Raw genomic sequence first — 27,663 nt, 5'->3', positions numbered from 1 at the left:
CATTAAAATTTCATAAAAGCAGTGCTTACTACTTGTGCGGCTATATTGAAGTCTCCTGAAGTGATTTGATAGGTTCGTGAGGAACAGTCTGAAAAATGTGTCGTTGTTTACTGATAATGTTTCCTCTGGTGTAGAAATCAAACTCTACGTAAATTAATTCACAGTTGGTCACGTGAATGAGAAAAATAATGTTGTTTCGGATCTATATCAAACCCGGTGAAAACATTTTTTTTAGAGGTGTGAAGAAGATGATTGTCAGTGAATAATGAATTTTCAGTCTGTTTCTCACTCAAAAACATATGACTTCATAAGACTTGGAATATGGGTCATATGAGTCACATAAACTACTTAAACAGTACTTTCACAGTTTAACAGTGCTTTCACAGTTTTTGCAGGTTCAGTCTAAATCACTTATCAAATCATAGCATCAAATCTATTTTCCTCGTACTCAAAACATGCTCTGACAGCTTAAAAATCTCTTGTGTTTTATGGAAGAAAGAAAATAATATGGGTCTGTAATAATCAATTGTATGTCATTTTTTTCCTTTAAAGTCCCCCTGTGTTGAAAATATGTCTATGTGGTGTTTTTAATGTGCTTTAAGACAAACTACGTGCAAATTCATAAGTCAACACCATTGCTGAGCATTTTGTCCGTCTCAAAGCATTCTGACAGTCTCAAAAGCAGGGTTTGAAATCCCTGGTGTTTCTTACGTCACAAACTACCAATCATGTCACGAGGGGGCGGGCTTTAGCATATCATTAACAGCGAACTAGCAGGGGAATCGGGAGAGAAGCAAGGTTATCCCGGTATATCTTTTTGTTGATATAAGAAACTGTGTACATTTAGCAATATGGAGGGTGAATTATGATGCATATTACAACGTTATGATGAATTATATGCCTTTCTCCACTGATGTTCCGAGTTGTTCAAAGCTTGTTAGGAAGCTGATTGTTAGATGGCAGCTGTCTGACTCCGAGATGGTGTACGGGAACATGGTTTGTGTAACATTAGCAACACATTATTAGCTGTTTGATAACGTAGTCAAGCCAAAGGCTAATCATATTAATTACCGTTATGTGTCCGACGTTGCAAAGAGCAATACATAAAACGCATTACCATTGTGATACATTGACTTGTAGACGAGTCTGTATGAGTGAGTGGAGGCTGGGCTCATTTGCATATTCATGGATCCGCATTTACTAATTGAAGCAAGGCTGTAGAGTTACATTCATTCTATTTTAAGGCATGAATACATTTTTCACTAGAAATTTTTTTTTTTTAAATATGTAATTTTGGTGATCAAAGATGAGTTTTAAGGGATACGATTATTGACCACAGGGAGACTTTAAGGCTTCTTATACCAAAAATACATTTTGTTCTTCACACAAGAAAGTCAATAATATGAAGGACATGATGGTGAGTAAATGACATTTGGGTTCCTTTAAACATAATTTTTTTGTAGATTTAGTTACATCCTAGCATGAACAAGACAGAGACAGTAGTGACGGTGAGAAACAGAGATTCTGACAAGAAGAGAAGACAGAAGAACGACGACGCAATCACTGAAGTTAATCAGCGTTATGTAAATACCCTCGACTTGTACTGATGACTAGCAGCGAAAATGCTTTATGTTCACAAATCAACCTCAGCTTGCCTCAAACACATGCAAACAGGGTTTATGACAGTGAGTGTTGACTGTGGGTCTGAAACCACATCAAGGCTGTGATCCCCAACCTGTGCTTCAGGCATCGTGGGTAGAGCAGCTGTCTCCATGGCAACAGCTGCCATAAAACAAAAAAAACAAACTGTTAAAACAGGGGAGATGTTTCTGTCATGTCATTTAATTTCACACCCGGACGTCTAAACAAACACAACACATAAAAAAGCTATAACAGTGACCGCAACTATTTAAGCAGCACGCCAATGAAGAACAAGGTCAACAAAATGTGTGTGTAACATAAATGGTTGAGAGAGTCTTCTCACATTCCTCCATGACAACATGGTTACCCGTTTAATAGGGGTTTCGACAAAAAAGGACAAATTACAAGGCTAAACATCATTGTGTCAGCATGGAGAATGGAATGTAAAAATTAAATTGACTATTGAGAGGAAATCTGTCCCAGTAAGCATTGCTTCAAGCCCTCGGAGAACAGAAATGGACAAAAAGACAGGCATCCAGTACAGAAGAACAAAAACACGGAGTATGAAATGGCGAAAGCTCTGAAGGTCAGAGAGAACAATGCCACATCCTCTGTTTTTATTAACGAGGACTTGGATAAAATATCTTATAACTTTGTAGCATCTAGTTGAGACACCCTACAAAACATTTGCAATTTATACATATTTAGTGATGTCAAAACAATTAATCGCATCTAACAAAAGTTTTTGTTTACATAATGTGTATGTGTACGTGTACATACATACATTATATATATATAGTACTGTGCAAAAGTCTTAGGCATGTTAATATCCCCCCCTCCCCCCCAGGGTGTGTCAGTAGGAAATATCACTTTACATTTCCAAACATCCTTTTTGCCATTAATTGTAATAATCCAGTGAGATTTGTGTATGCACAAGGAGTCTGACAACAGCCGGTATGATCTGATCTCACCATCATCGAGTCCGTCTGTGATTACATGAAGAAACAGAAAAAACTGAGACAGACTAAATCCAGAAGAACTGCGGGAACGTCTCCGAGATGCCTGAAGAAACCTTCCTGCAAAGCTACCTGAAAAACTATGCGCAAGTGTACCTGGACAAAAGCTGTTTTAAACGCAAAGGGTCGTTACACCATATATTGATTTGAATTAGTTAATAGAAGTTAAATCATAAATAAATTCAATTTGTGATTTTATTTTTGAAAGCATTCTCACTTTACAGCATTTTAACACAAGTGCCAGTGCTTTTCACAGTACTGTAGCTTTGCAGGAAGGTTTCTTCAGGCATCTCGGAGACGTTCCCGCAGTTCTTCTGGATTTAGTCTGTCTCAGTTTTTTCTGTTTCTTCATGTAATCACAGACGGACTCGATGATGGTGAGATCAGATCATACCGGCTGTTATCAGATTCCTTGTGCATACAGAAATCTCACTGGATTATTACAATTAATGGCAAAAAGGATGTTTGGAAATGTAAAGTGATATTTCCTACTGACACACTACAGCAAAAGATATAAACAACTGACTTAAAACCATTTTTTTTGGGGGGGGGGGGATATTAACATGCCTAAGACTTTTGCACAGTACTAATATATATATATATATATATACATACACACATATACACACACACAGTGGGGAGAAGTATATGATACACTGCCGATTTTGCAGGTTTTCCTACTTACAAAGCATGTAGAGGTCTGTAATTTTTTATCACTACTTATAATTCTTTATGCTACCACTAACCCGGATGTCGAGGTCACTTCCGTGATTTGGGAAAAGTCCGTTAAAGTCCTGGCAGAAAGCGATGCATAAGGATTTAGTGTAACGATGCCCAGTTCCAGGAATGCACTAATATTTTGTTGGTAGTGCCAGTTTGCAACAATTATTAGTTAACACTAAGTTGTTAACACTTCTGAAAAAATACATTTCTATGGAGTGTTAAATTCACTAGCTTTTCCCTTACACTTGTGAGTTTTGCAAAGGACTTTTACGGGCTTTTCCCAAATCACGGAAGTGACCTCGACGTGCGGGTTAGCGGTAGCATAATCCATCAGGCAAGTGTTATTTAAATAAAATCCTGATGTACTTACAAACTTTCCAATGCCTCGTTTTATGAGTACAGAAACTATTTGCACAACTGTAGAAGTTTGGTACCATTCTGGGCATTATTAGTGGGGTAATTTACGAGATACAGCCTTGGATCCATTAGCGCCTGCACTAAGCCATACGGCTGATTTCTCTAAATAAGCTCTAACTTTAATAATGTTCGACCAAGGGAAAAAAGGCTTCTGGGGGGGGGGGGACTCTAGGTTGAAATTACTCCGAACCATCCCTTTAACTCAACTTTTGAGTGAGAAACTTGTTACAAGTAGAATATTTGTAAACATCAGCACTAAATTATCAAAAATGCTTTTTAGTTTCATGACCTTGAGCATAATAAACTAGCAAAAATGTCAACCCTGTTACTATCAAATCTGTTACCTTTCTTAAAGGAATATGTACAAAATTTAGGTGGTACATTAACACTTACGCATACAGTAAGTGATCCAGTTCATATTCTTACGGCTAGTGCTAGAAACAGTGTTGAATGTCTGCTAAATGTCAGTTAAAGTCATGTTTGCCCCAATATGAAGAAGAGGAAACATTATCACACATGACATTTCCATTTCTGTGACATACATTTCTAATGATTAAACATGATGGTGATATGCCATTTCATTCTTACAGAGTCGAGTGAACGTTCTGCCACGCTTCAAAAACGGAATTAGACAATTAAAAGAGCCAGGGAGAATTTTCTTTTTTCTTTGACATTAAAGACGGAGCCAACGGTGAGAGAACAGAGGGATACATCCCGCTGCTCTTAAGAGAAAAGCTGTACTCAGCAATAGAAAATGAGATTGAAGGGAGCTTCAAGCGTCTAAGGGAACATGTCAAAAGCTCAAATGAGGTTTTAATGCTTGCTCTGAGAAATCTGAAAGCCAGGCCATCTTCTCTATTTCCCTTGTCCATATGATAGAACAGATGGAGGAGAGATTTTAGCTCTCCCTCTCCCCTCATTCACCAAGTTTCCTCACTTCACACTCACACAGACAATACTCCATCTCTCTCGTTTGCGCACACACACACGCACAGAAATGCTAATGCATTCATATTCTGCAGAATGCTAAACAACTGTCAGCAGATAGTCCAGAAGGGGTGAAAGACAGGTGATCGGCGCTGTATTTTATCTGTATGCGTGTCTGTTGAATTCAGAAGTGGAAGTAACTCTACACTTAACACACTGAATGAATCTCTTCAATGTGGCAGCTGATTACAGCCTCTCCGACCGTAATCATGCATGTTTATTCAGGAACTCTATATCTAAAATTGCTTGCGAAATGTAAATGTCTTTGAACATTGCTAGGAAAAATCCACCATGTGCAAGAACTTTCATGAATAGTAATAGCGTTATTAATACTACGCAAGAAATGTCATGTTTGTGATTCATCAGACTGACACAAACTGTGCTAAGGCATGCATGCAATGAGGCACATAGGACACGGTGTATCTGTGAGTGGACATGATTACACACGCTCGCACAAGAAACAAGTCAACAGAAACAGCAAAAACTGCTACCAACTATGAAATGAATTACATTTCCAGTGTGAAGCGGGGTTCTGAAACCACTTGTGAGACTGAGCTAATGCTCTACTACATTGAGCCATGCTGCTCAAAATGGGTGTTGCAAGTTCAAATCCGCCTCACGACATTTGCTCCCTTTTCTCCATCATTTCCGGTCTTCCCTTGGCTGTTAAAGGGATAGTTCAGCCAAAAATGAAAATTCAATTATTTTACTTCAAAGAAAGGTTCGATTTTTGCAATTTGTTTTAAATAAAATATCAAAAGGATTAACAATGCAGATTTATTTTTTACAGCCATCTTTGATCATATTTACCAAGGGGGCAAATAATTCTGACCACCACGTTTATATATCATCTGTGAAAGGCTTAGGACCATAAAATATTTGTCCAATCATTGCAATAATACAATGTCCTACCTGCCGGTCACTGTAGGTGTTTTCACGTGTTTTGGAGACGCTCTGAAGGGAGGGTGGGATCTTATGCTTTCAAAGTTAGCTTGCTATTGCTAACCTCTCTGAAAATTGCCTACCATACCTTTAATACGGAGAAATCAAATCAATCTTCACTCAGTCCGAGAAGAATTAATCTTTTCTTATAAAAACTCTGTTCTTTCTGTTTAGAATGACTCTTTCATTAATGAGGTCAGTTCATCAGCACAGGAACACGTCAATAATTAGTCAATAACTTTCTCTTTTTAAATACAACCCTCCACTGTCACTCACAAACGCTTCAAAACGTCAAAAGTAAACACACTGGAGACGAACACCACATGCGAGGGTGTTTCCATTTCCATTTATACAATTGGCAGAAATTATCCAAAATGACTTACTGCAAATCTGACATATACGGCATGTCTTCACTGGCGTTTGATCAAAAACGTAGCAGAAGCCGCCTGTCAAGAAGTCGCTCTTTAGATTTTGATTTAACTGTCAGTTTGGCTTGTGTTTTCAACTTGTATAAATGTCACGCTAAAATCAGACTGACAAACTTGCATTTACGTGCGATTTAGGAGCAAAATACTGTGTAAATAGCAAAAGGGTCAGTAGTTTGTTTTATAAAAGAAACCGTTAATTATCAGTATTATGATAGCAATTGATGAAAATGTTTTTACTGGATTCGCAAGAGGATAAAAATGGTAGTTTTTCCCATTTTCCAAAACTAAAATAAATATTGACAGGTGCATGCTGTCATATGTCAGCCTTTACTCCCAAATGAGCGAGCAATAAGCAATAAGGACACCTGCCACATTTGCGCAGAAGTAAATTAACCTCACTAAGTTAACGTTAATTCATTTACTTATTGATTCAGGTCAAAGCAGAGTTCACAGTGCTTGGGAGTCTGTTGAAGAACCGTTCTGGGCACTTAACACTAATGATATCAGCTGTAATCTCTTTCAAAAGAAGCTTTTTTTGCTATCAAAATGCTTTAAGCATTTGCCTCAATTCTGTTTTTAATCACATTACCATGTAATTTAACAATTTCTTAAAAAAAAAAAATGGCAGATACAAATGCTGTGCAAAGACCTTATTCATTCCAGCCAATTTAAGATTAAAATCCAATCCATTTATACCCCTTTATGAGTATATATTACTGAAAATCATGTTTACGTGAGAAATCACATTGTCTTTGAGACATTATATAAAGCTTGTCAGAGTTAGCAAACAGTAACCAAGAGGGGAGAAGCTTATCAAAGGAATAATTGGCATGGGTTGTGTGTGCATCTTCAGATCGACCCATCATTTTTTTGTAACCTCTCTGCCAAAAAAAGAACCACCACACTTTCTCATATATCCTCCTGATAAAATATTAAAAATCACAATTGAGAGGTTCAAACTTTGCCAAATGCCAATGCAGGAACTCCATATGCTTGCTCAGACTGGCATACAGAGATGAGAGTCATCCAGATGAACATATGAAAAAATAAAGTGTGTAATGAACACATATCGATGCCAAGACCCATCTGCATATTATCATCTGGAAAACACTAAGAGGTTATAGCACAAATAGTTTTGCGGTCGAAACCAATTATCAATTAAAATAATGGATTGCTATAGAGATTTTTAGGAGCTTTGTTACTTTAAGGCAGATGCTACTGTTTCTCTAACAGCTTGTCTGCTACAACAATAACAAACCATTTTTTGGTCTTGGCATATGTTTATGCAGTGAAATGGATGAATGGAAAAGTTTGATTATGTTTCTCAATCCAATGGCACAGCAGCACCACCTGCTGTCTAATTCTGTATTCTCATGTACTGCAATAGACCTACATTTAGGTTTCTGTTTTCACATTTTTGTTTTCTAAAATACTTCATCCTCACTGGCTGGCGTTTGAAAAAAAAAACATTATGACGAACGATTTTACCTAAAACATACTGTTGAAGAAAATATGACAAAAGAAATAACACTTGGTTGATGGACCCCAATGGAAGTCAATGGGGTCCATCAACTGTTTGGTTACTCGTATTCTTCAATATATCTTCTTTTGTGTTCAGCAGAAGAAAGAAATTCATAAAGGTTTGAAACAAATTGAGGTTGACAGATCGAATGATGACAGAATTTTAATTTTTGGGTGAACTATTCCTTTAACAATACACTATCAATGTTTTTGTTTTACTTTTTAAGGAAAAATCTAGAAAGAATATGATTGTTTGAAACAATACAATCACAGTCAATATCTGGGAATCACCTGCAAGACACGTGCAAGATGAAGCTGAACAGTGAAACACCCGTAAACTGAAGCGCTTTGTGAGCAGGTTAATTAACACATCCGATATCACACATCAGATATACACAACATAAACATAATATTACAGCTTAAATATATGTGTTGCTCACAACAAGTACAGTATTCATGTTATTTGTGTTACATATTTAAATAATATTATTTGGTAAAGTAGTAATAATTAAGATAAATTAAGATAAAATAATATTTTATAAACTTATAATATTAATTTAATTAATTTAGCTCTTTTCAACAAAATTAGTGAGTAAATTGAGTAAATTGACTTAAATAATGTATATGACATGACAAAATATTGACTAAACTCAAAGGATCTCTTTATCAAAGACAAAAACTGTAAAAAAATAAAATAATAATTAAATAATTAAAAACCCTACAGGTTAGATTTGAAGTGGGTGTTTTGGGTTAAATAACTGAAATTAAAAAGTAACATCTGCATTTGCATACAGTTTGGAAAAAAGCCAATGGCGGCATCTGTCAGATGTGTTGCCTTGTACCTGTCGAGCGAGGTTCACGGAGTCAGCAGTCAGTCTGTCTCTGAGGTGTTGGTCCAGCTGTGAGGCGGGTGCGATCTCCACCACCTTCTGGTGTCTCCTCTGGATTGAGCAGTCCCTCTCGTACAGGTGAATGACATTGCCGTATTTATCGCCTATACACAATGGACCGATCAACTCATTGAGCATTACACTGAAGTCTTAAACCCATCTGGCAGTGTAAACAAACTCATCTGCTAGTATTCCTCCAAAATATAACAAACACAATCATTTAACAGATCAATAGACGCTATGCAAATTAGCTGGCAACAGAGCACTGCACCATTCTGTTCACTGTTGAGAACAGTGTGCTACATGCAAATATCCAAAAATGTTTTAATTAAATGCCAGACAATCTATTTAAATAAATCGAATTTGTTGTTTGGGGGTTTTGAGCACTTCTTCAATGACGATGTCTGGGAACAGATTTAAAGTAAAAATCCTGTCATCATTTACTCACCCTCATGTCGTTCCAAACACGTGTGACTTTTTCCATTGGGACACAAAGAGTCCTGGTTGTTCTTTTGCAAGCAATTACGATGAATGAGGACTGAAGCTTTCAAGCTTCAAAAAGCACCATAATATATTACAAAAATTATATATATGACTTGCCTTCTATATCATTTCTTCTGAAGCCATATAATAATATTTTGAAATATTATCAATGGAAATCATGACATTTCACACCTTGCACCTTACAAAAAGTTCAGACGGAGCAGGTAAACTCACTACCTTCATTTACATGCAACCTAATACTCTGTTTGTAATCAGATTGATGGCTCAATCAGACTGAAAAGCCTTCATGTAAACAACCAATTCGACTGAGCTCGATCTGAATGAAATTATGATTCGGCTGAAATGGGTGGTGCAGATTTATTTAATAACAGTTTATTCAAATATACCTTGTGCACATGTGCAGTGCCATGATGCAAATGTTTTTACATGTCTTCCAAATGGGTGCATGTTTATTTATGTCTTTTGAACTGATCAGTAGAGGAGACCAAGGCCTGGATTCACAGACAGGGCTTAGATTTAGTCAGGATTAGGCCTTAGTTAAATTAGGACATGTAAGTAGGTTTTATAAATGTGCCTGCATATTGAGACAAAACACTTGCATATCTTACAATATATCAGTCACTCTTGAAGGACCAGCACCACATCCTCTTGTACCACTGTTTGAAGAATTCATCTTCCAGAATCTGACAGTAAGTTTTTGGAGTTTATTTTTAGTCCAAATTCTACCCTGAAGTCCGTTTTGCAGAGATGGACTAAAAATGAACTCCCAAAACTTACTGTCAGATTCTAGAAGATGAATTCTTCAAACAGTGGTACAAGAGGATGTGGTGCTGGTCCTTCAAGAGTCACTCTCAATCTGTATAGTATTGTATCCTTCTCATGGGCATTTAATCATTTTTGACTTTTCATCTCTTTTTTGGCTTATTATATCTGTAAAAGAAAAAGTCTGCACACCTGAATTAAAGGCGTTTTTCATTTCCAGCCTTCATGAACAATTATATATCACTTATAAATGATTAAATACAAAATTAATAGTAGTTATTAAGATTAATATGGTTTGGAATTGGCAAAATGTGCCTGGGAATAAAATATGATCAGAAAATCAACGTGCCTAATAATTCTGCACGCACTGAATAAACAGAACTCTCAAAATCTGAAACTGGATTTGATTCAACCAGACTGATAAAAATTAGTGAATGTAAATGCACCTACTGATCCAGTCAGTGCTTAAAAGAGCACTAAAAGGAAAGATTATCAGTGAAATTACTTACATTTCAGTCTGTCCTCACACAAAGCTACTATATGGCTTCAAAAGACTTGGAATATAACAAACAAGTCATCTGGGCCACTATTATGTTACTTTTGTGCCTTTTTCTTAAGATTAAGACCTTTTTCACATTAAATGCTTGGAAAAGAGCAACATTTATCCTTTTGTGTTCTACAGTAGATAAAGTCATACAGGTTTGGAATGACATGAAAGTGAGTAAATGATGACAGAATGTCCATTATTGGTTGAACGTTTTTTTAAAATGTTTTATATTAGAGTACTTGATTTGCAGTTGTTGTCCAGAGACTAGCCCAACACAATCGAACTCACTTACCAAGGATCTGCACTTCGATGTGTCTGGGTTTCTCAATGAACTTCTCCACAAACAGAGCTCCATTGCCAAAGGCGGTCAGGGCCTCAGAGTACGCTCGCTGATAGTTCTCCTCTAGTTCCTGGTCACACACACACACACAGCCACAGGGTCACCCGGTGCAAATACCCAGCACACCAATTCATACAGCACCACTAACTGAACAGCAAACAAATCTTAAGTGCACACAATGGCCTCACTTTAATGCTCAATTAAAAGCCCTCCAGTGTCAAAGCTCGCAACTGGCTCTTTGAAGGAACGGAGCAAAGATTAAATGTGTTAAAAACCACTACAAATAATTTTACTCTCAGACACGATACCTCATACTCTTTGACCACCCGCATCCCACGGCCCCCGCCCCCGTACGCAGCCTTGAAGATAATCGGGAACCCGTAGCTGTTGGAGAACTCTTGAGCTTCCTGCAAAGATGAGATAGGACCGTCTGTTCCAGGTACCACCGGCACACCTGTAGGATGACCAGAAAAAGCTTTTTTTTTTGGACATGTACTATAGCAATGCCATGCCATTCTTTTATGTACCATGTAAATATTGATACAATACCAGTTTAGTAGACAAATTTAGGTTTAGTAATTTAAGATTTTAATTTTAAAAAGCATTTAAGATCATTTTTCTACATGAAATAACCAGAGATTATAATAATAAGAGAACTGAAATGAGCAAATCGCCCCAAAAGAACATTTTAGTACCCACTCATTCTCATGAAGCACTGAAAATGCTGTAAATAGAGTCAAAACATACAGGCCAAGTAACTGAAATCTACCCTGTAAAAAAGCCTGTCATTTTTACAGATAATAAAATCTGTAAAAGTACAGTAAAAATGTAAACATATTTACAGAACAATTTTACAGAAAACATTAACATTTTAAAACAGTAAATGCAACTATTGCAAAATTAAGTTTCATATTTCTATTTACATTTTTTTATTTTGATCATCATTTGCAATGCTTCATGGGATTGCAGTTCTTTTCCTCATTAAAGCTGTTAAGGTGCAGTAAGCGATTTCTGAGAATCATTGTTGAACACTGTTGATATTTAAAATCAACCCAAACAAACACACCCCCCTCGGTTCGATTCACTTTCAACAGTGTTTTTCAAAAATAGCTTACTGCACCTTTAAGTACAGTCTTTTGCCTTTGTCATTTTGTTTTTTGGTTCCAATCAAAGTTTGTAATGTTGTGATTCACCTCATAGCTGGTTGGTTTGGTTCATGGCTTATAAGCTCTTTAACAAAGATCTTTTAAAAATCCCTAGGGGAAAATACTTCAGGAACCAAGGCACTGAAAAAGTGGACGGGCACTTTTGCACTCTATTCAACAACACAACTGATGATACATTGTGTTGAGAGAGAGCAGGGTGTATGATAAACGCTTTACCTGCACTGATGGCAATGGTACGAGCCTCAACTTTGTCCCCCATCTTACGCACCACGTCCGGGGTGGGGCCGATAAAACGTACCCCAGCATCCATACAAGCCTGGGCAAAATCTGCTCGTTCTGACAGGAAGCCATAGCCTGGGTGGATGGCATCTACGCCATTCTCCTGCCAGACACATAATGTGAAATATTCTGTCACAATTAATCCCCAAAAACCCATTTTCAAATAACTGCAGTATTATCACATTTATTATTCAGAATGACAAGTGATAACACTTGTAAAAAGAGGAGATTCATATACACAACCATTCAAAAGTTTGGGGTCAATACATGTAAAACAAAAACTAAAAATTCTAAATTACTATTTTTATTCAGCAAGGATGCATTAAATTGATCAAAAGTGAGAGTAAAGACATTTCTATTGTTAGAAATCTTTTGTATTTTAAGTAAATGTTATTTTGGTCAAATAACTGTCAAATGATTGTGAAAAAAGTATCAGGGTTTCCACTAAAATATTAAGCAGCACAAATGTTTTCAACATTGATAATTATAAGAAATATTTCCTGAGCAAATAAATCATATTAGAATGATTTCTGAAGGATCATGTGACACTGAAGACTAGCTGCTGAAAATTCTGCTTCGCCATCAAAGGGATGAATTCCATTTTAAAATATATTAAAATAGAAAACTGTTGTATAAAAGAGACTTCTTTCTCCCCAATGCATTTACACATTTAGCGGAAGCTTTTATCCACTGAGACTTAGAGTAAACACATGACCTTAGTGTTGCCAGTAACCCTGTACTTCATTACTTTGAGCCATAATATTGTAGATACAGCTCTTTCCATTATCAGCTAAATAGCAGTAGTGGCTTCCTTCCAAGAATACAGCCCAACTTCACCAACGGACTGAAAACCTTTTGTTTATCGACCTCTTTTTAAGGTTAACTGATGTAGCTGTCTCTTAAACAAGTCATAACAAGATGTTAGGAATGTTTCATGCACCTAATACATTACAACATAGGACATTTTTTTCAACACACATTACATTAAAGTTAAAGTGGGTTAAAGGTAAAGTGTTGAATTGATAAGCAGTATATTTGTTTATTTATTGATTAAGCCAATAACTGACTAGCTTATCTATTGATTGTTGCCTGAGGTATTTAATCAGAAAATGAGATGTGGGAGAGCAGCTGCCTGTTTACAGCTACACTACCCTGTCTTCTTGGCAGCAGACTCTGAACTCTTTTGTCAGAAGGCATAATTACGTGAAATTACTGCTCTTAGCGGGCCTGTTTGTGCTCTATCTGGCCAATCACAGCAGCCTGTACTTTACAGGTCACGCGATCCTAATCTACCATTTCACCACACAAACACCACAAAATTTGCAGGTGTTAAAAACTTGTGAATACATTGCTGCTTTGAACCAAACAGTCTGGTTTTTGAGACAAACAGAGTCAGTCATGGAAATGTCACTTACTCTACTGTGTCAGCGCTATATCTTACATTTTTATGCCTTGCAAACTCAAATATTTGGTTTTCTGTGACATTTGGTTGTCGATTCAGCCAATTAAAATTACCTTGCTTGCAGGCATAGATGAGGTTTAGTAAGAATGGCTTTGAAGTGTTTTGGTGGCATCATTAAGAATGGGTTGAAAATAACAAACCAATTAGTAACACTCAGTTACTAATTTAAATAATTTTTAATTTCTTGCTGTCTTGGAGTTTCCTGAATAATTGTACTGAATAGTATGTTTAATTTCTAGCTATTAGCGATTATTTGTAACGATAACTTATTAGATGAAAAAAATACCTGTATTTGTGTGTGACAAATGCATAAGAACAATAAATAATATATTTTAAATATTTTAAAAGTAAAATGTTAAATTCACTACCATTCAAAGGTTTGGGCACAATACTTTTTAAAGTAATTAATACTTTTATATAGCAAAAAATCATTAAATTGATTGACAGTGACGGGAAAAAAATCTAATTCTGTTCTCTTGAACTTTCTATTATCATAGAATCCTGAAAAACCAATGTATAAATTTCCACAAAAAATATTAAGCATCACAACTGTTATTTAATAATATATCCTGATTTTACTGTATTTTTGACCAAATAAATGCAGCCTTGATAAGAGTAAAAGTCTACATTCCAAAACATAATTTAAAAAAAGTGTCAAATTATAATTATAAATATAACATTATAAAATCTTTTTTCTTTTTTTTTTATTAAATTGACAAATTTTTGCATTTGAAGCCAGTGAAAAACCATGGCAGGGCAAGTAGAAAACTGAACTACTCTACAGAGGATTCACAGAGTATCTTTACTGAACCCACACGAGTGTGAGAAAAGTCTGACCTTGGCCACTTTGATGATGTCTGGTATATGCAGGTAGGCCGCTACAGGTGGCAGCCCCTTGCCGATGAGGTAAGCTTCATCTGCCTTTTGTCTGTGCATCTGACCCGTGTCCTGCTCAGAGTAGACGGCCACTGTACGGATCCCCAGCTCTGTGCATGCCCGAAACACCCGGATGGCAATCTCTCCTGCAAAAGAGTGTTCATGAATTACAATGCATGAATGTACAATTCATTCATACCATGTATTTTACAGAGGAAGGACAGAAGATAGAAAGACTGAGAATTGTTATGTTGAGAATAGGACACAACCTTTGTTATTTCTGCAATAAACAATATCTTAAACCGTATTTTATGGATGCATTAACTTTAAAATTCGATCTGATTGCAATAATCAGAAAATTATTACTTTTTTTTTAAATACAGTTGTAAGTCTGTAAGATTTTATGTTTTGAAAGAAGTCTCTAATACTCACCAAAGCTGCATTTATTTGATAAAAATACAGTAAAAGACTGACATAATACTTTAATATATTTTATGTATAACATTTTATATTTTCTGTGATGGTAAAGCTGAATTTTCAGCATCATTACTCCAGTCTTCAGTGTCACATGATCCTTCACAAATCATTCTAATATGCTGATTTGGTGCTCAAACATTTATTAAACATGTATGATTATTTGAGGAGTAGAAAGCTCAAAAGAACAGCATTACAATAATAACTGTAATAACTTCTATAAAATAAAAAAATTGTACTGACCCCAAACTTTTGAATGGTTTATTTTATATTTATTAAGTGTTATATTCCTGTAATTTGAAAAATATATACAATACTACAAATAAAATAAAACAAATCTAAACTAAAATCAGTTTTTTTAAATGTCAAATTAATGTTTCAATAACTGTATCACATAATGTTTAACAGTTAGCAGCTAGTATGCTAGTACCACATTCAGAACACAGCTGCTGCTGCTGACACACCTCTGTTGGCCACCATGACCTTTTTGATGGGTTTGTACTCCAGTGTCTGCGGGGCAGTATGGGCGGAGCGGGTCATAATCCACACCCTCCTGATGGCTAACAGCCCCAGGGCAGAGCGCTGTCCTCCCAGTCCCACCTGTAGCAGCATCTAGAGAGCGAGAGCCAAAGACAGGCGTTACAGAAAGCAGTTCCTTCATGCTCCTGTAGTGATATCTATGTTATCTGCATCTGTAAAGAACCAAAGTGATTAGTAGTAGCCTTGCAGTGTTTCACACAGGAGCTCTGGAGATAACAAGAGTCAACACTCGAACTAAAGGGAAAGTGAGGTCAAGGAAAATAATACATTGAACAAAAGGAGAATACGCCTTGTATAGTAAATGAGTGCTGCAAAATATAACAAATCCACAAGCACTTGGACAAAGAAAGAATACTGGCATATGCTACGTGAGAAGATACTCAAGGCTGTCTTAAAAAAAAAAAAGCTGTATTTCAAGCTTATCCACACATACTGAAAAACATGAACAAGGTCAAGTGCCCACAGGGCCGAACAGAACAAAAACACAATGTTATATTGCGATCATACTGCCTGTGGACAAAGCTTCTAAGGCCGAGACTGAACACCTGAAACAACAGCAGAACTGATTAAACTCTGTGGGAAACACTGAAGGATCAGAGAGACTCTTAAGCCGCAGGAGACAAAAGGCTATAAAGACTACAGAACAGACAATAAAAGCAGGGTTGTGCAACAAAACTGACTCAATTGCTCATCAAAACACTCAAAACTAGCCCAATCGCATTCCGGGTGGAGGTGGGGTGGGGGTTTGGGTTTGGTCACTTCAACCAGACTAAAAAAAAACAAGAGCATGTTTGTTATGAACAAGTATGAATCGTTCACAAAAATATCATTACGATGCATTTAGAAAAAAGATAGGGTGTATTTTCATTTCATTCAGACGTTAACAATGTTACTAAATTATTAGAGTTTATAATTAGAGTTTTAAAATTGACTTTAATTGAGCATTAGGTTATGACAAACTAATAAATGTTAAAATAGGAGAACAGAGCATGCACAATTAAATATCCTACATCGTCAGATACGAATATTGTAACAATAACAATATAACAAATACCTTCCTAAATACATTTGGCACATTGTTAGTACTTAATTTTGCGTTAGACATAATTTTTTCATTTTTCTATTCATCCCATGTCATGTTAATAATTTCTGCAGATTTTTAAAACTATAATATTTTACAATAAGCCATTCTGGTACTGTGATGGGTCATATGACGTCCAATGTACTGAAGCAAAACCAGTTGAAAATTCCAATTACCAATTCATTTAGGAGTGGGGAGAACTAGCAAACACACCTGGTTTATATTTGCCCATTTCGTAAAGAAAACATGCATTTGATACTAAATTGCATACGAGGATATTGCAAAAACATGCTCAAAAGTCTACCGACTGCAAAGGAAAGGTATTTGCACAGCATATGGCCCCTAGATTCATTTCTAATCTGCAAATCACAAAATTCCTCTACAAAAGCTACGGCTGATTTCACATGGGAGCATATTTAAGGTGTCCCATTTCACTCTAACTCTTCTGTGGTTACGGGAAAGTTCAACTGTTCTTATACTTGTCTTTTCCTGAATAAGGGGCATTCCTCTGCCAAAAATCACAACAATACAGCAACTGTGTCCTGCCTGAGAGAGAGAGAACCTGACACTGATACATGAGCGCTGCAGAGGAGAGAATCTGAAGCTGCTGTAAACAATAGCAGCACATTTATGTGAGGGTTTAGGGCTGTGTGGAGATGGGACAATGTATTGAATGGCATTCTAATCTGTATGTGAATTGGGCCATGTAAAACAGAGAGGGGTTAATTGGTGTGATTTGGTAGCAAAATGATGATCATCATATTACAAATTTTGCAAATTATTCAAAATATCTTCCTGACTTTGTAGAAGCAAGTGGCTTTGAGAGATTAAGTGAAACATTCGCATTAAAACTTTAATCCAAAAGTATTTTGGCACAGCCAGAGGGCTTGGTCTACTAAAAAAAAAAAAAATTACTCTACTACTCAAAGGAAAACCTTAGAAATGCTCAGAGATCCACTTACAAACTCACTCACAGCCCAACTTATGAGAACACAGGGCTATTTATTTGCCTAGACAATAGAGAAAAAAATAAGTCCAGAATATTGCCTCTGGTCTCACTCATTCTGCCACATCTTTCTCACTCATTATGAGAGACTTTTAGCCTACCTGTTACAAAAAAACATAAGGGCAATACAATATTTAAACATGCAATAAACCTTTTTCTTGGATCATTCCAATCCCAAAATGCACCACAAACAAGGCTTTCAAAGAAGTCTGTGTGTCACTCATAATGTATACATGCATGAACATACAGTCATGTGAAAAAGAAAGTACACCCTTTTGAATTTTATGGTTTTACGTTTCATGACATAATAAAAAAATAAACTGGTCCTTGGCAGGTCTTAAAATGAGGTAAATAAAACCTCAGATGAACAACAACTCATGACATATTACACCGTGTCATGGTTTATTGAACAAAAACTAGGCCAAAATGGAGAAGCCATGTGTGACAAACAAAGAACACACTTACTGCTTCCACAGGAATTAAAACGGTAAATAGCAGTCAGACGCTGCTAATCAAATGTCTTTGATTAATTGATCATCAGCAAGCGTGACCAACTCTATAAAAGTAGAAGTTTTGGCATTTAGGTGTGTGTTAACAAAATGCCAAGGAGGAAAGACATCAGCAATGATCTTAGAGTTGTAATTGTTGCTACCATCAATCTAGGAAGGGTTATAAGGCCATTTCCAAACAATTTGAAGTCCATCATTCTACAGTGATGAAGATTATTCACAAGTGGAAAACATTCAAGACAGTTGCCAATCTGAGTGGACGACTCAGCAAATTCACCTCAAGGTCCGACCATGCACTAGCCTAGAAATCTAGACGCACCCTAGCGGCAGCAAAATTTATTTTGCAGCCAGGGTAGTCTAGCAACTCTCCATTGACTTTCGGAGCTGTAAAAACCTAAATTGGGTCAGGTCAATCACATCGTGTATAGAGTAGGCGGTGCGGGCTTAACATAATGACGACAGATTTACGACGGTTCCCTGCTACTTGAAAACTAAGAATGGCGGAGGCTGCTGCTGGAGGCTTTGTCCGCGACTCTGGAGGACTTGGAGTTAAGTTTTTCTTTGAGAAAAGAGCAAAGAATGGCACTTAAGTCATTCTTAAAAAAGGCAGATGTGTTCGTAGTTTTGCCGGCCAGATTCAAAAGTTGAATCTATCAACTAACATTAGCTCCGCTGTTGGGAAAACGCTCTGGTTGGTTGAAGCGCTGTCCTATTGCGTGCAGAGGGAATTTGAAAGACAGCCGTTTATCCCACCCCTCGGATTGAGCCGTGTCTATGGTGAGTTGCCAGACCTAACATCTTGATGTAGGTCTGGCTTGCCAAGCTAACCATGCACTGCTCAGAGAAACTAAAAATACCAACTGTCAAGCACGGTACTGGAGGGGTGATGATTTTTGGCTTGTTTTGCAGCCACAGGACCTGGGCACCTTGCAGTCATTGAAACGACCATGAACTCCTCTGTATACCAAATGTATTCTGAATTCAAATGTGAGGCCATCTGTCCGACATCTAGGCTAAAGCTTGGCCAAAATTGGGCCATACAACAGGACAATGATCCCAAGCAGACCAGAGCAAATCCACAACAGAATGGCTAAAAAAGAAAATAATCAAGATGTTGCACTGGCCCAGTCAAAGTCCAGACCTCAACCCGATCGAAATGCTGTGGCAGGACCTTAAGAGAGCCGTGTATTTAACAAATGCCTGCAAACCTCAATGAACTGAAGCAACGTTGCAAAGAATAGTGGGACAAAATTCCTCCACAACGATGTGAGAGACTGATAAATTCATATAGAAAAGTATTACTTAAAATGATTACTGCTAAAAGTGGCTCTACAAGCAACTGAATCATAGGGTGTACTTAGTTTGTCACCCATAGTTTCTCCATTTCGGCTTTTTTAAACAGTCTAATACAGTATGTCATGTGTTGTTGGCATCTGGGTTGTATTTACTTCATTTTAAGACCTGCTAAAGACCAGATTATTTTTTTTATTATGGCATGATAAATAAAACCATAGAATTTCTTTATCACATGACTGTATATTTTAAGCAATGGCAAGATGGTAGATGTGAAATGGGATGAAAAGACAGGCAGTCTGCATGATTCTGCTGCTTTTAGCACATCATCGGTTGCCACCATGTGGCTGATGATGATGACTCCAATATATCCCAGAATTCAAGAGTCATCAGGTTTCTGAAGATGTTCATAAGTGTCATATTATCAGACACCTGCTGCTTTTCATAAAACATGTTCAGTGTTACATAACTGTGTATAATATATAACAAAAATCTGAGTCAGGGGTGAATCACTAACAATTACAATATGACCAAGAACAAATCCAAGATGAACACAAACAGATGCAAGCAAAAATGAAAACTAGTAGACAAAGCCTAGAACATATGCACAAACTTTTATTTTATTTTAATTTAGCATCAAAATTTACATAAGAGAACTGTATATCCTTGTTTTGTAACTGGTCACCAAATGTTACATTTCTTTTTACATCACATTTTGACTTCACTAGTCCATTTTAAGTGGACCTACTGTGTGACAACAGTATTTTATGTATGTAAAAATGTTATTTAAGCTCCTAATTCATGTGAACTGGAATCCAATTCAATTCATTTAAAACTTGCATGTACAATAATTAAAAAAGGGAAATATTTCAAATACACTTTTAAAAGTCATGCTGAATCTGCTCAAACAACCAAATAAAACCTGGATATTAATGTACATGGCAGCTGCACAACAACATTTTGATAAAAGATAATATTTATAGTAATATAATATTTTAAAAGATTAAAATTTAAAAAAAAAAAAATTCAGCCAACTTCCTCCTCCAACCTCCATATGGCGAAAATCACGTTACTGTTGTCCAAATCACTGTTCATTTCTTTATTTGCTGTAAACTGCCCTATTAATATTTGGGTCATCATAAGGGACAGTTTGACACTGTCATTCCTGGATTGGGATTGGACTTGGACAGATGGACGTTAAAAGTGTCATCGACAGCTGGCAATTCAAAAGTGAACCTGAACTTGCTGCGCAATGAATAACCATTTCCCATTAGCAAGCTTCAACATTCCTTTGTAAACGGACGTGCAGGCATGAAGTGTTTATGTTTGGTAATATTTTATAGGTCAATATTTTTTTTTCTTGAATCAATAAACCACCCATCTGTCTACTGGCAAACTATTGGTGTATGTTGTAAATCCATCATCTTGTCCAGTTTGATTCATTCAATTGGCACATGGGTTAGCAAACAGAGGAAAGCGTGAGAGTGCAATGCCCTTTGATCGCATGCTGGACGACTTCAAAACTCTATCTAACACGGTTCATAAATATTTACTGCAGAAGCCACGACTGTCTGTTCATTGAAATAAAATGCACTTATGCTCAACTTAACATATCAAGCGGCTAGTGTTTATTAGGGCAGCAACTTGTGCTCATCATACTTGCAATAAAGCATAAGTTACGGCAGCAGTTTCAAAAAACGCCTATCATCTCATCTGATCCGATTAACCTAAAATGCGAGAATGCAGTCTTACCTTCTTATTCTGGTCTCACAGCAGTGGCGTTCTGGGGTCCAATCCTGTTCCTTGAAGAAGAAACGTGAAGACGTAAAATCCTTGCTGCGTAAGTTCAGTGAATATCAATTGTACGTAGCGAAGTAAGTAACGTTAAATGCGCATCGCCTGAACTCGCTTATTTACACCTCCTGACAGGGTGTTATTTCGCAGCCGAATGCTTCAGATTCCCCGCTGGATTTTCAACTCGTTAAAATTGTTTGCCGAAGTATGTCTAAATCGTCTGAGTTGGCTTGTCCTGCCACAAATCAACTGAACACTTTTTAGTATTTGGCCAGTTGCAACATTTTTTCCTTGAATCAATAAACCACCCATCTGTATACTGGCAAACTATTGGTGTATGTTCTGAGACTGGCGTCCCCGCCTACGTCTCACTTGTCATTGATGTGATTGGTTGGCGCTGAAATCGGCGGTGACCTATTCGTTATCCGTCACGTCAATCATCAACAGCTCTGTACAGGTACCGGTATTGGACGTTTGGGGAAAGCTTGGGTGTTGTAGTTTCATGACGGGACAAAACTACAGATGGATAATTACTGCAGACTTCGTCATGTGGACGTTTCTGTTACCCTAACTCGTTTCTAATTTTACACATCCCAAAGTTATACAATATGTTTGTAATATTTGCAATGTATGTGTTTGTTTGTATGTATATGTCTCTAAGTGATATGCTGTGGACATGCTGACTCTTAATTGATGTAATGTGATTCAAAATCATAAAATATTGTCTTGTGCAAACAAATGACAATAAACACAATAGATATACATCAAATGCACTTTTCTGTCTCTCTTACACTATTTTTAATAAGCCCATGCAGATTTACAGTTATATAGGCAACAGTGTTATGAACAAAAAGAGGTAATTTAGAAACAGAGGTCCAAGATGTTTATTTAGCAAGAAAACCAGAGTTCTGCAATGGAATGCATAACCTTTCTCTTTTTTTTTTTTTACTATATTACCTTATGGGCAGAGGAAGAGAGAAAAAAAGAACCAGACCGTAAACTTAGATCTCAGAGGAAGAAAAAACAACAACATATAAAGGTCATAAAAAACATAACAGTAGAATAAATTAAGAACTGGGGCAGAAGATGCAATACTACCACCATAATGTATGTGATTCTACCATTATACGCCATTTAACCTTAACCATTTGTTTAACGGTCTATACAGTTACAAAAAATGGATTTCATTCAAAGCTGCATTTAAAGGCAGCAGTTGCTGCACCAACACAGCAGACACTGTCTAACTGATTGACAAGCATTACGCACCATCCCAAATGCCACTGTGCATGGACCACAACTACAGGACCATGGGAGAGCATGCCATTGCTTCTGAAAAATTCTTAAAAAAAAAAAAAAAAAAAAAAATTCATAAAATGCAGGTGCTATGCTATGGATGTATACAAATATATCGAACAGCCTGCAGGAAGAATCAGCACACAGCTTAAATTTAATATTTTTCCCTAGACAGAAATGGTCCACTGACTAGGACACCAAGTGCAGCATCAAAATGTAAGACTGTATATTAAGGTGAAAATATTCTACATCTTCAGTAAAACTCCACACTTATAGAGCTCAAACCAAACATTAAACCTCTCTACGCCAGTCTAGAACAAAATAGGTGGCAATTGCTTTGGGGTAGTAAAATTAGTGAGGAAATTGACGTTGGAAAGAAGGTTAAAAACTTCCCCCCATGTTTCTCTCAAATAATACAAAAAAGGGGCAAAGCAAACTAACTGAAATAATTGGTCCCCAATTAACCATCTCTGGATTATTCTACACAGGTTTGTCTAAGTTTTTTTTGAAGTTTTTTTTGTAGACATTAGTTATGCGGTCCCTAAAGAACAAGCCCTATACCAAAACGTAAACTGTACTGAGTGGCTCCACTTTAAATCCAACTACAAGCACTCGCTCAGACACACAGTTCTACACTTACAAAAACAATCACACTATGACATGGAAGTTTGAGCCATTTTGTTATATAAAGCCCCTGATTATCCATGAATGGTTATTCACCATACAGTTCTAAGACCACTGAGCAGAGCTTGCATGAGAAACATGCAGTTAAAGGAGAACTAGCAAGTTAGAAAAAGAGGCAAGCTGGGAAGAAAAACAAAAGACACAGAAACATGCCAAACGTAAACAAAGCATGCATTGCTCTTGTCCATATAGTATGTCACAATCTTTAAAATATTGATATTGATACATGTGTTACACTGCTGTTATCACCATCATATATGCAAGATTTAAACTTTGTTGTGCATGTAAATGTTTTCTTCCAAAGAAAACCAGATAATGTAGGAAAAAGATTACAGAAGATCATAAGTAAAAACAAGCAGAGCAGGGGACTGTTTAAACTAATGGAAAGTAGAAGAGAGCAAAACTAAATGGAGAGGAGTAAGATATTGGGTTGTGAATGCTTGTTGAAGGTTGACAGTGAGAGTGCTGCCCACTGTTTGGTCTGCTGTGCTCCTTTTGGTTTCCAGTTTTACTTCGCTGTCATCATCTGGACAAACTCTGAAAAATTTGGTGGGGGAGAATATATTAGATATACTTGCAAACCTTTACAAACTGATTTCACAAGAATTCTGCAAGAAACAAACTTCAACAAACTAAGCCATGATCCATAAAGCCATAATACATTTGACCCTTGAATTGTTCTAAATACCTCAACCACAAGCTTGGGAGTTAAGCAGACAATACACACTTGCATATATAAAAATATATAACACTATGCATCAATGACATTAACATGTGGAATACCTTCATAGTTGACCTGGCCATCACCATCAATATCTGCCTCCCGGATCATTTCATCCACTTCCTCGTCTGTAAGCTTCTCCCCCAGATTTGTCATGACATGACGCAACTCTGCTGCACTGATATAACCGTTTCCATCCTGTAAAGCATTAGTCATTGAGTGAGGAAAATATTGTTTCCCTTTTTTTTTTTCAATAAGCGAGTACATATTTCCAAGAAAACCTATTTTACCTTATCGAAAACTCTGAACGCTTCTCTGATCTCCTCCTCACTATCTGTGTCCTTCATCTTTCTGGCCATCATAGTAAGGAACTCTGGGAAATCAATTGTTCCATTGCCTGAGGGGGGTAAAAAGATAAGATTAAGAGAAGAGCTACAGTAACATGGCATTATCTATGGAAGGGTTTCCTCACCATCAGCATCAACTTCATTGATCATATCCTGAAGCTCTGCCTCTGTGGGATTCTGGCCCAAAGAGCGCATGACAGTCCCTAACTCTTTAGTAGTGATGGTACCATCACCGTCTTTGTCAAATAAGGAGAAGGCCTCCTTGAATTCTGGGGGGGAAAAAGCACAGATAATGAATTAAATGTTATACAATTATCTTTAAATCATATTGTTGGTTTAAAGGGATAGTTCACCCCAAAATGAAAATTCAGTCATCATTTACTCACACTCAAGTTGTTCCAAACCCGTATAAATTTCTTTCTTCTGCTGAACACAAAAGATGATATCCAATTGACTTCCATAGTATTTTTTTCTTCTTCATATTATGGAAGTCAATGGGGTCCATCAACTGTTTGGATTCAAACAATCTTTTAAAATATCTTACTTTTGTTAAGTAGAAGAAAGAAATTCATACAGGTTTAGAACAACTAAACCAATGACAGAATTTTCATTTTTGGGTGAACTATCCTTTTAAGGTAAAGGTTAATCTTACATACCAGCAATCTGCTCCTCTGTTAGCTGATCAGCCTATAGAAATTACACACACACACACAAAAACAGTTAATTATTATAAGTATAGCCAGATAGCACTGAGATTTCAGTCTGAAGCTTAACTTTATTTATTGCGTGTTAAACTGAGCGGAACGTGTCTAACACGTGATAGCTTGTTTTACAAGTTTGATGATGTCATTCATGACTACACCGCCTAACTCAGGGCTCTGTGAATCTGCAAATTACTAAACGCAGTCACAGCAGACCAACGTTACGTTGCTACATTTAACAGTATTTGCCTATTTGCATTTTTAATTTTCACTATAATGAGGTTCACGGTTATAGGCCAGCTGAATGGATTAGTGCGCATGCTGTGGAAAACTGCTAGCATGTTGTGGCCGATCCGATATTTTATAAAAAGCTTGAACTATTTTTTGCACAAGGGGCGATACGGGTCCCGTCTACTGTAAACCATCGAGATTTTTACATATATTTTCAAACTGTTGCCTGCTGACGCCGACATGAGGCGAGCTAGCAACAACGAATCAGTCAAGGAGGATGTGCTAGAATAGCACATTTTATGCTGTAAATGTCTCGTGCCTAATTGCAATTATAGGAAGCACTACCAAACGTCACACGGCAAGCGATAAAGCCGTTTACTCAACACTGAGAAATATGAAAACTGTGTGAAACCCGTTTAAGGGACGTTAGCCCGGGAGCTCGCGCGCTCTTTCAATAGAATGACGGTTAGCTCGCGAGGAGCTAAGCTAACACTAGCCCATTCACACCTATCACTTCGCCGTGGACGCTCAGCCATTTTTGTAGCAACGTTGCACTTTGACTATTCGAATAAAGTGATATAAAGGCTTACTTACCATTGTAATTTAGTGTGAACTACGTTGCTCTTTACGCAGATAAAAAATGGAAACCCAAGCGTTTGCTTTCCGCCCGTGCGATTGTCAAGCACTATCTTCTGCTGCTGTGCGCCCAAATTTCAATATCACTACGCCTTAGTGTTTCGGTCCAAAGTGGGACGTCGCACTCCTTGACAACAAAGCTGTTACTATGGTCTTCCTACGCCACGTAGTCAAAATGTTTGAACTCCAAATAGCACAGAGAAACTTTCCCGTTTTAGTTGATAAAAACGATATATTGTACAGCGTTTTTTATCGACTGTAAATTTATGTTTTATGATTATTCTTTTCAAAAGCCATAGCATTCAACGGTGGCTTTCAGGTTTGAATGGATGGTGGCGGAGAGTTTATATATAGAAGTCTGATGGCACTCGTCAGCTGACCTAGGAAACGTATTTTGATTGGTTTTCAGCCACCTGCAATGCGTCAGGGAGTCCTCGATGAGAGCTGTTCTTAAAGACACAGACGCAGGAAAACGAGTAGTGCAGATAGTGCTGCAGACTGGCAGCATGTCAGAGCAAGAGTCTGTTGTTATAAATACGCCTATTTTATGGTCAGTACAGTGATTTTGAATGTCTTATTTAGAGAAATAAAGTTTCAACTAAAACACACCATTAGATTTGAAGAGAACACAACGCGTTGCTTAAAGTGGAGGTTCTTGGTCAGGTTTGTGGTCCCAAATGAGTAATTGACCTAGAAAAGTTTGAGTTGTGAAAAGGTAGAGGACATAAGGAGAAAATAACTCATTCATCAGTAATATTTCAAGTATCTATTTTTTCCCTTTTAGATTTACATTTAATCGTTTAGCAGATGCTTTTATGCTTTTATCCAAAGCAACTTACAAATGATATAAACTGTAGAAATATCTTTTGAGAAGACAGTTGACGAGCCTTTAGCCGTTTCTCAATATGCGAACTTGTCTGTACTTGTGTTCTTGTGGACTTGTGAAACGTCATCAGTCGCTGCCCTAGTACTGTTCCAATTCAAAGTTCACATCTAGCCAAGTCCAGTTCAAATCCCCGGATGTGTTCTTGATCCGCCCCTTTTACCGAGGATGCATCGAGAGGTGACTTGTGCGGACTTCAGACAGCCAGGTATCCCAGAATGCATCTCACACCAACCAGCAAGCGTCAATAGCAGAGGAGAAATCCCCGCGTAATTTAAAAATACTGCTATAATTGTGTCACAAAATGTAGTTTTAAGAGTATTTCAGGCGAGAATGTAGTTGTTAAAAGCTCAAATCTTTGGTTTATTTATAAAGATAGCGCCTATTTGAAAATTTGATCTGACGTTTTCGGAGTTTTGAGAACCAGGCAACCGGACGCTCGGCGCTCGTACCCCGCCGAGAACAGCCTCTCTCGGCTAGTGCTGCTGACTTGCCGGTGGCTCGGATGTCTAGTCTAGTGGTTTAACTAACATGAGATATAAATCGTCTTGTGTATATCCAACAGGCGATTTATTTATTTTATTTGTCTCATTAATGTATAATTTGTTCCCTGGCAAAACGTTTTAGCTGAGAGCAAAGTGAAGTTTCATAGCTTTATTTAACGTTAGTCTATTTAAATTTAACGTTTTAGCGAGAGCTGACTTATGTTTGACTGAATCGTTGGCTTTTTATTGTTGTATAGCTTCTTATACCTTTTAGGCTACTTATACTTTTAGAATGGGTATTATTGATCATTAAAACTGACATTTAACAAAAAAGGTTATGTCATTTTATTTTATATATTTAAAACATAGCCTATACAATATTTTATTATAGTCTGCATGTTGCCTATTCTCTTCACTGTATATACATATATGACACAACCCTGTCTCTTTTTGCTAAATATTCGTTTTAATGATCAATATTATA

General features: G+C 37.0%; 2 protein-coding genes across 2 annotated transcripts in view; both read right to left on the bottom strand.

The window, feature by feature from the left end:
- The window catches only part of pcxa (pyruvate carboxylase a), a 124,740-nt gene extending 103,203 nt beyond the window's left edge, over positions 1 to 21,537 (bottom strand). Inside the window, exons 1-7 of the mRNA XM_079847404.1 lie at positions 21,157 to 21,537; positions 15,440 to 15,587; positions 14,463 to 14,647; positions 12,101 to 12,266; positions 11,027 to 11,172; positions 10,671 to 10,788; positions 8,518 to 8,669 (exon numbers count right to left, since the gene is read on the bottom strand). Coding sequence (XP_079703530.1) covers positions 8,518 to 8,669; positions 10,671 to 10,788; positions 11,027 to 11,172; positions 12,101 to 12,266; positions 14,463 to 14,647; positions 15,440 to 15,587 — 915 coding nt within the window. The 5' untranslated portion in view covers positions 21,157 to 21,537. The remainder of the gene's footprint in view (positions 1 to 8,517; positions 8,670 to 10,670; positions 10,789 to 11,026; positions 11,173 to 12,100; positions 12,267 to 14,462; positions 14,648 to 15,439; positions 15,588 to 21,156) is intronic.
- A 614-nt stretch (positions 21,538 to 22,151) lies between these two features.
- Positions 22,152 to 26,171, bottom strand: calm3b (calmodulin 3b (phosphorylase kinase, delta)). The gene is made up of 6 exons (XM_079848077.1): positions 25,770 to 26,171; positions 24,900 to 24,930; positions 24,369 to 24,512; positions 24,187 to 24,293; positions 23,959 to 24,094; positions 22,152 to 23,712 (listed from the first exon to the last, which is right to left on the bottom strand). The coding sequence occupies exons 1-6, from the start codon at positions 25,770 to 25,772 to the stop codon at positions 23,684 to 23,686; spliced, it is 450 nt and encodes a 149-aa protein (XP_079704203.1). The 5' UTR covers positions 25,773 to 26,171; the 3' UTR covers positions 22,152 to 23,683.
- Between the last annotated feature and the right edge of the window lie 1,492 nt (positions 26,172 to 27,663).

The sequence above is a fragment of the Squalius cephalus genome, assembly GCF_949319135.1.
Source record: "Squalius cephalus genome assembly, chromosome: 17".
Classification (NCBI taxonomy): domain Eukaryota; kingdom Metazoa; phylum Chordata; class Actinopteri; order Cypriniformes; family Leuciscidae; genus Squalius; species Squalius cephalus.
This window is presented reverse-complemented; position numbering and strand designations above follow the sequence as displayed.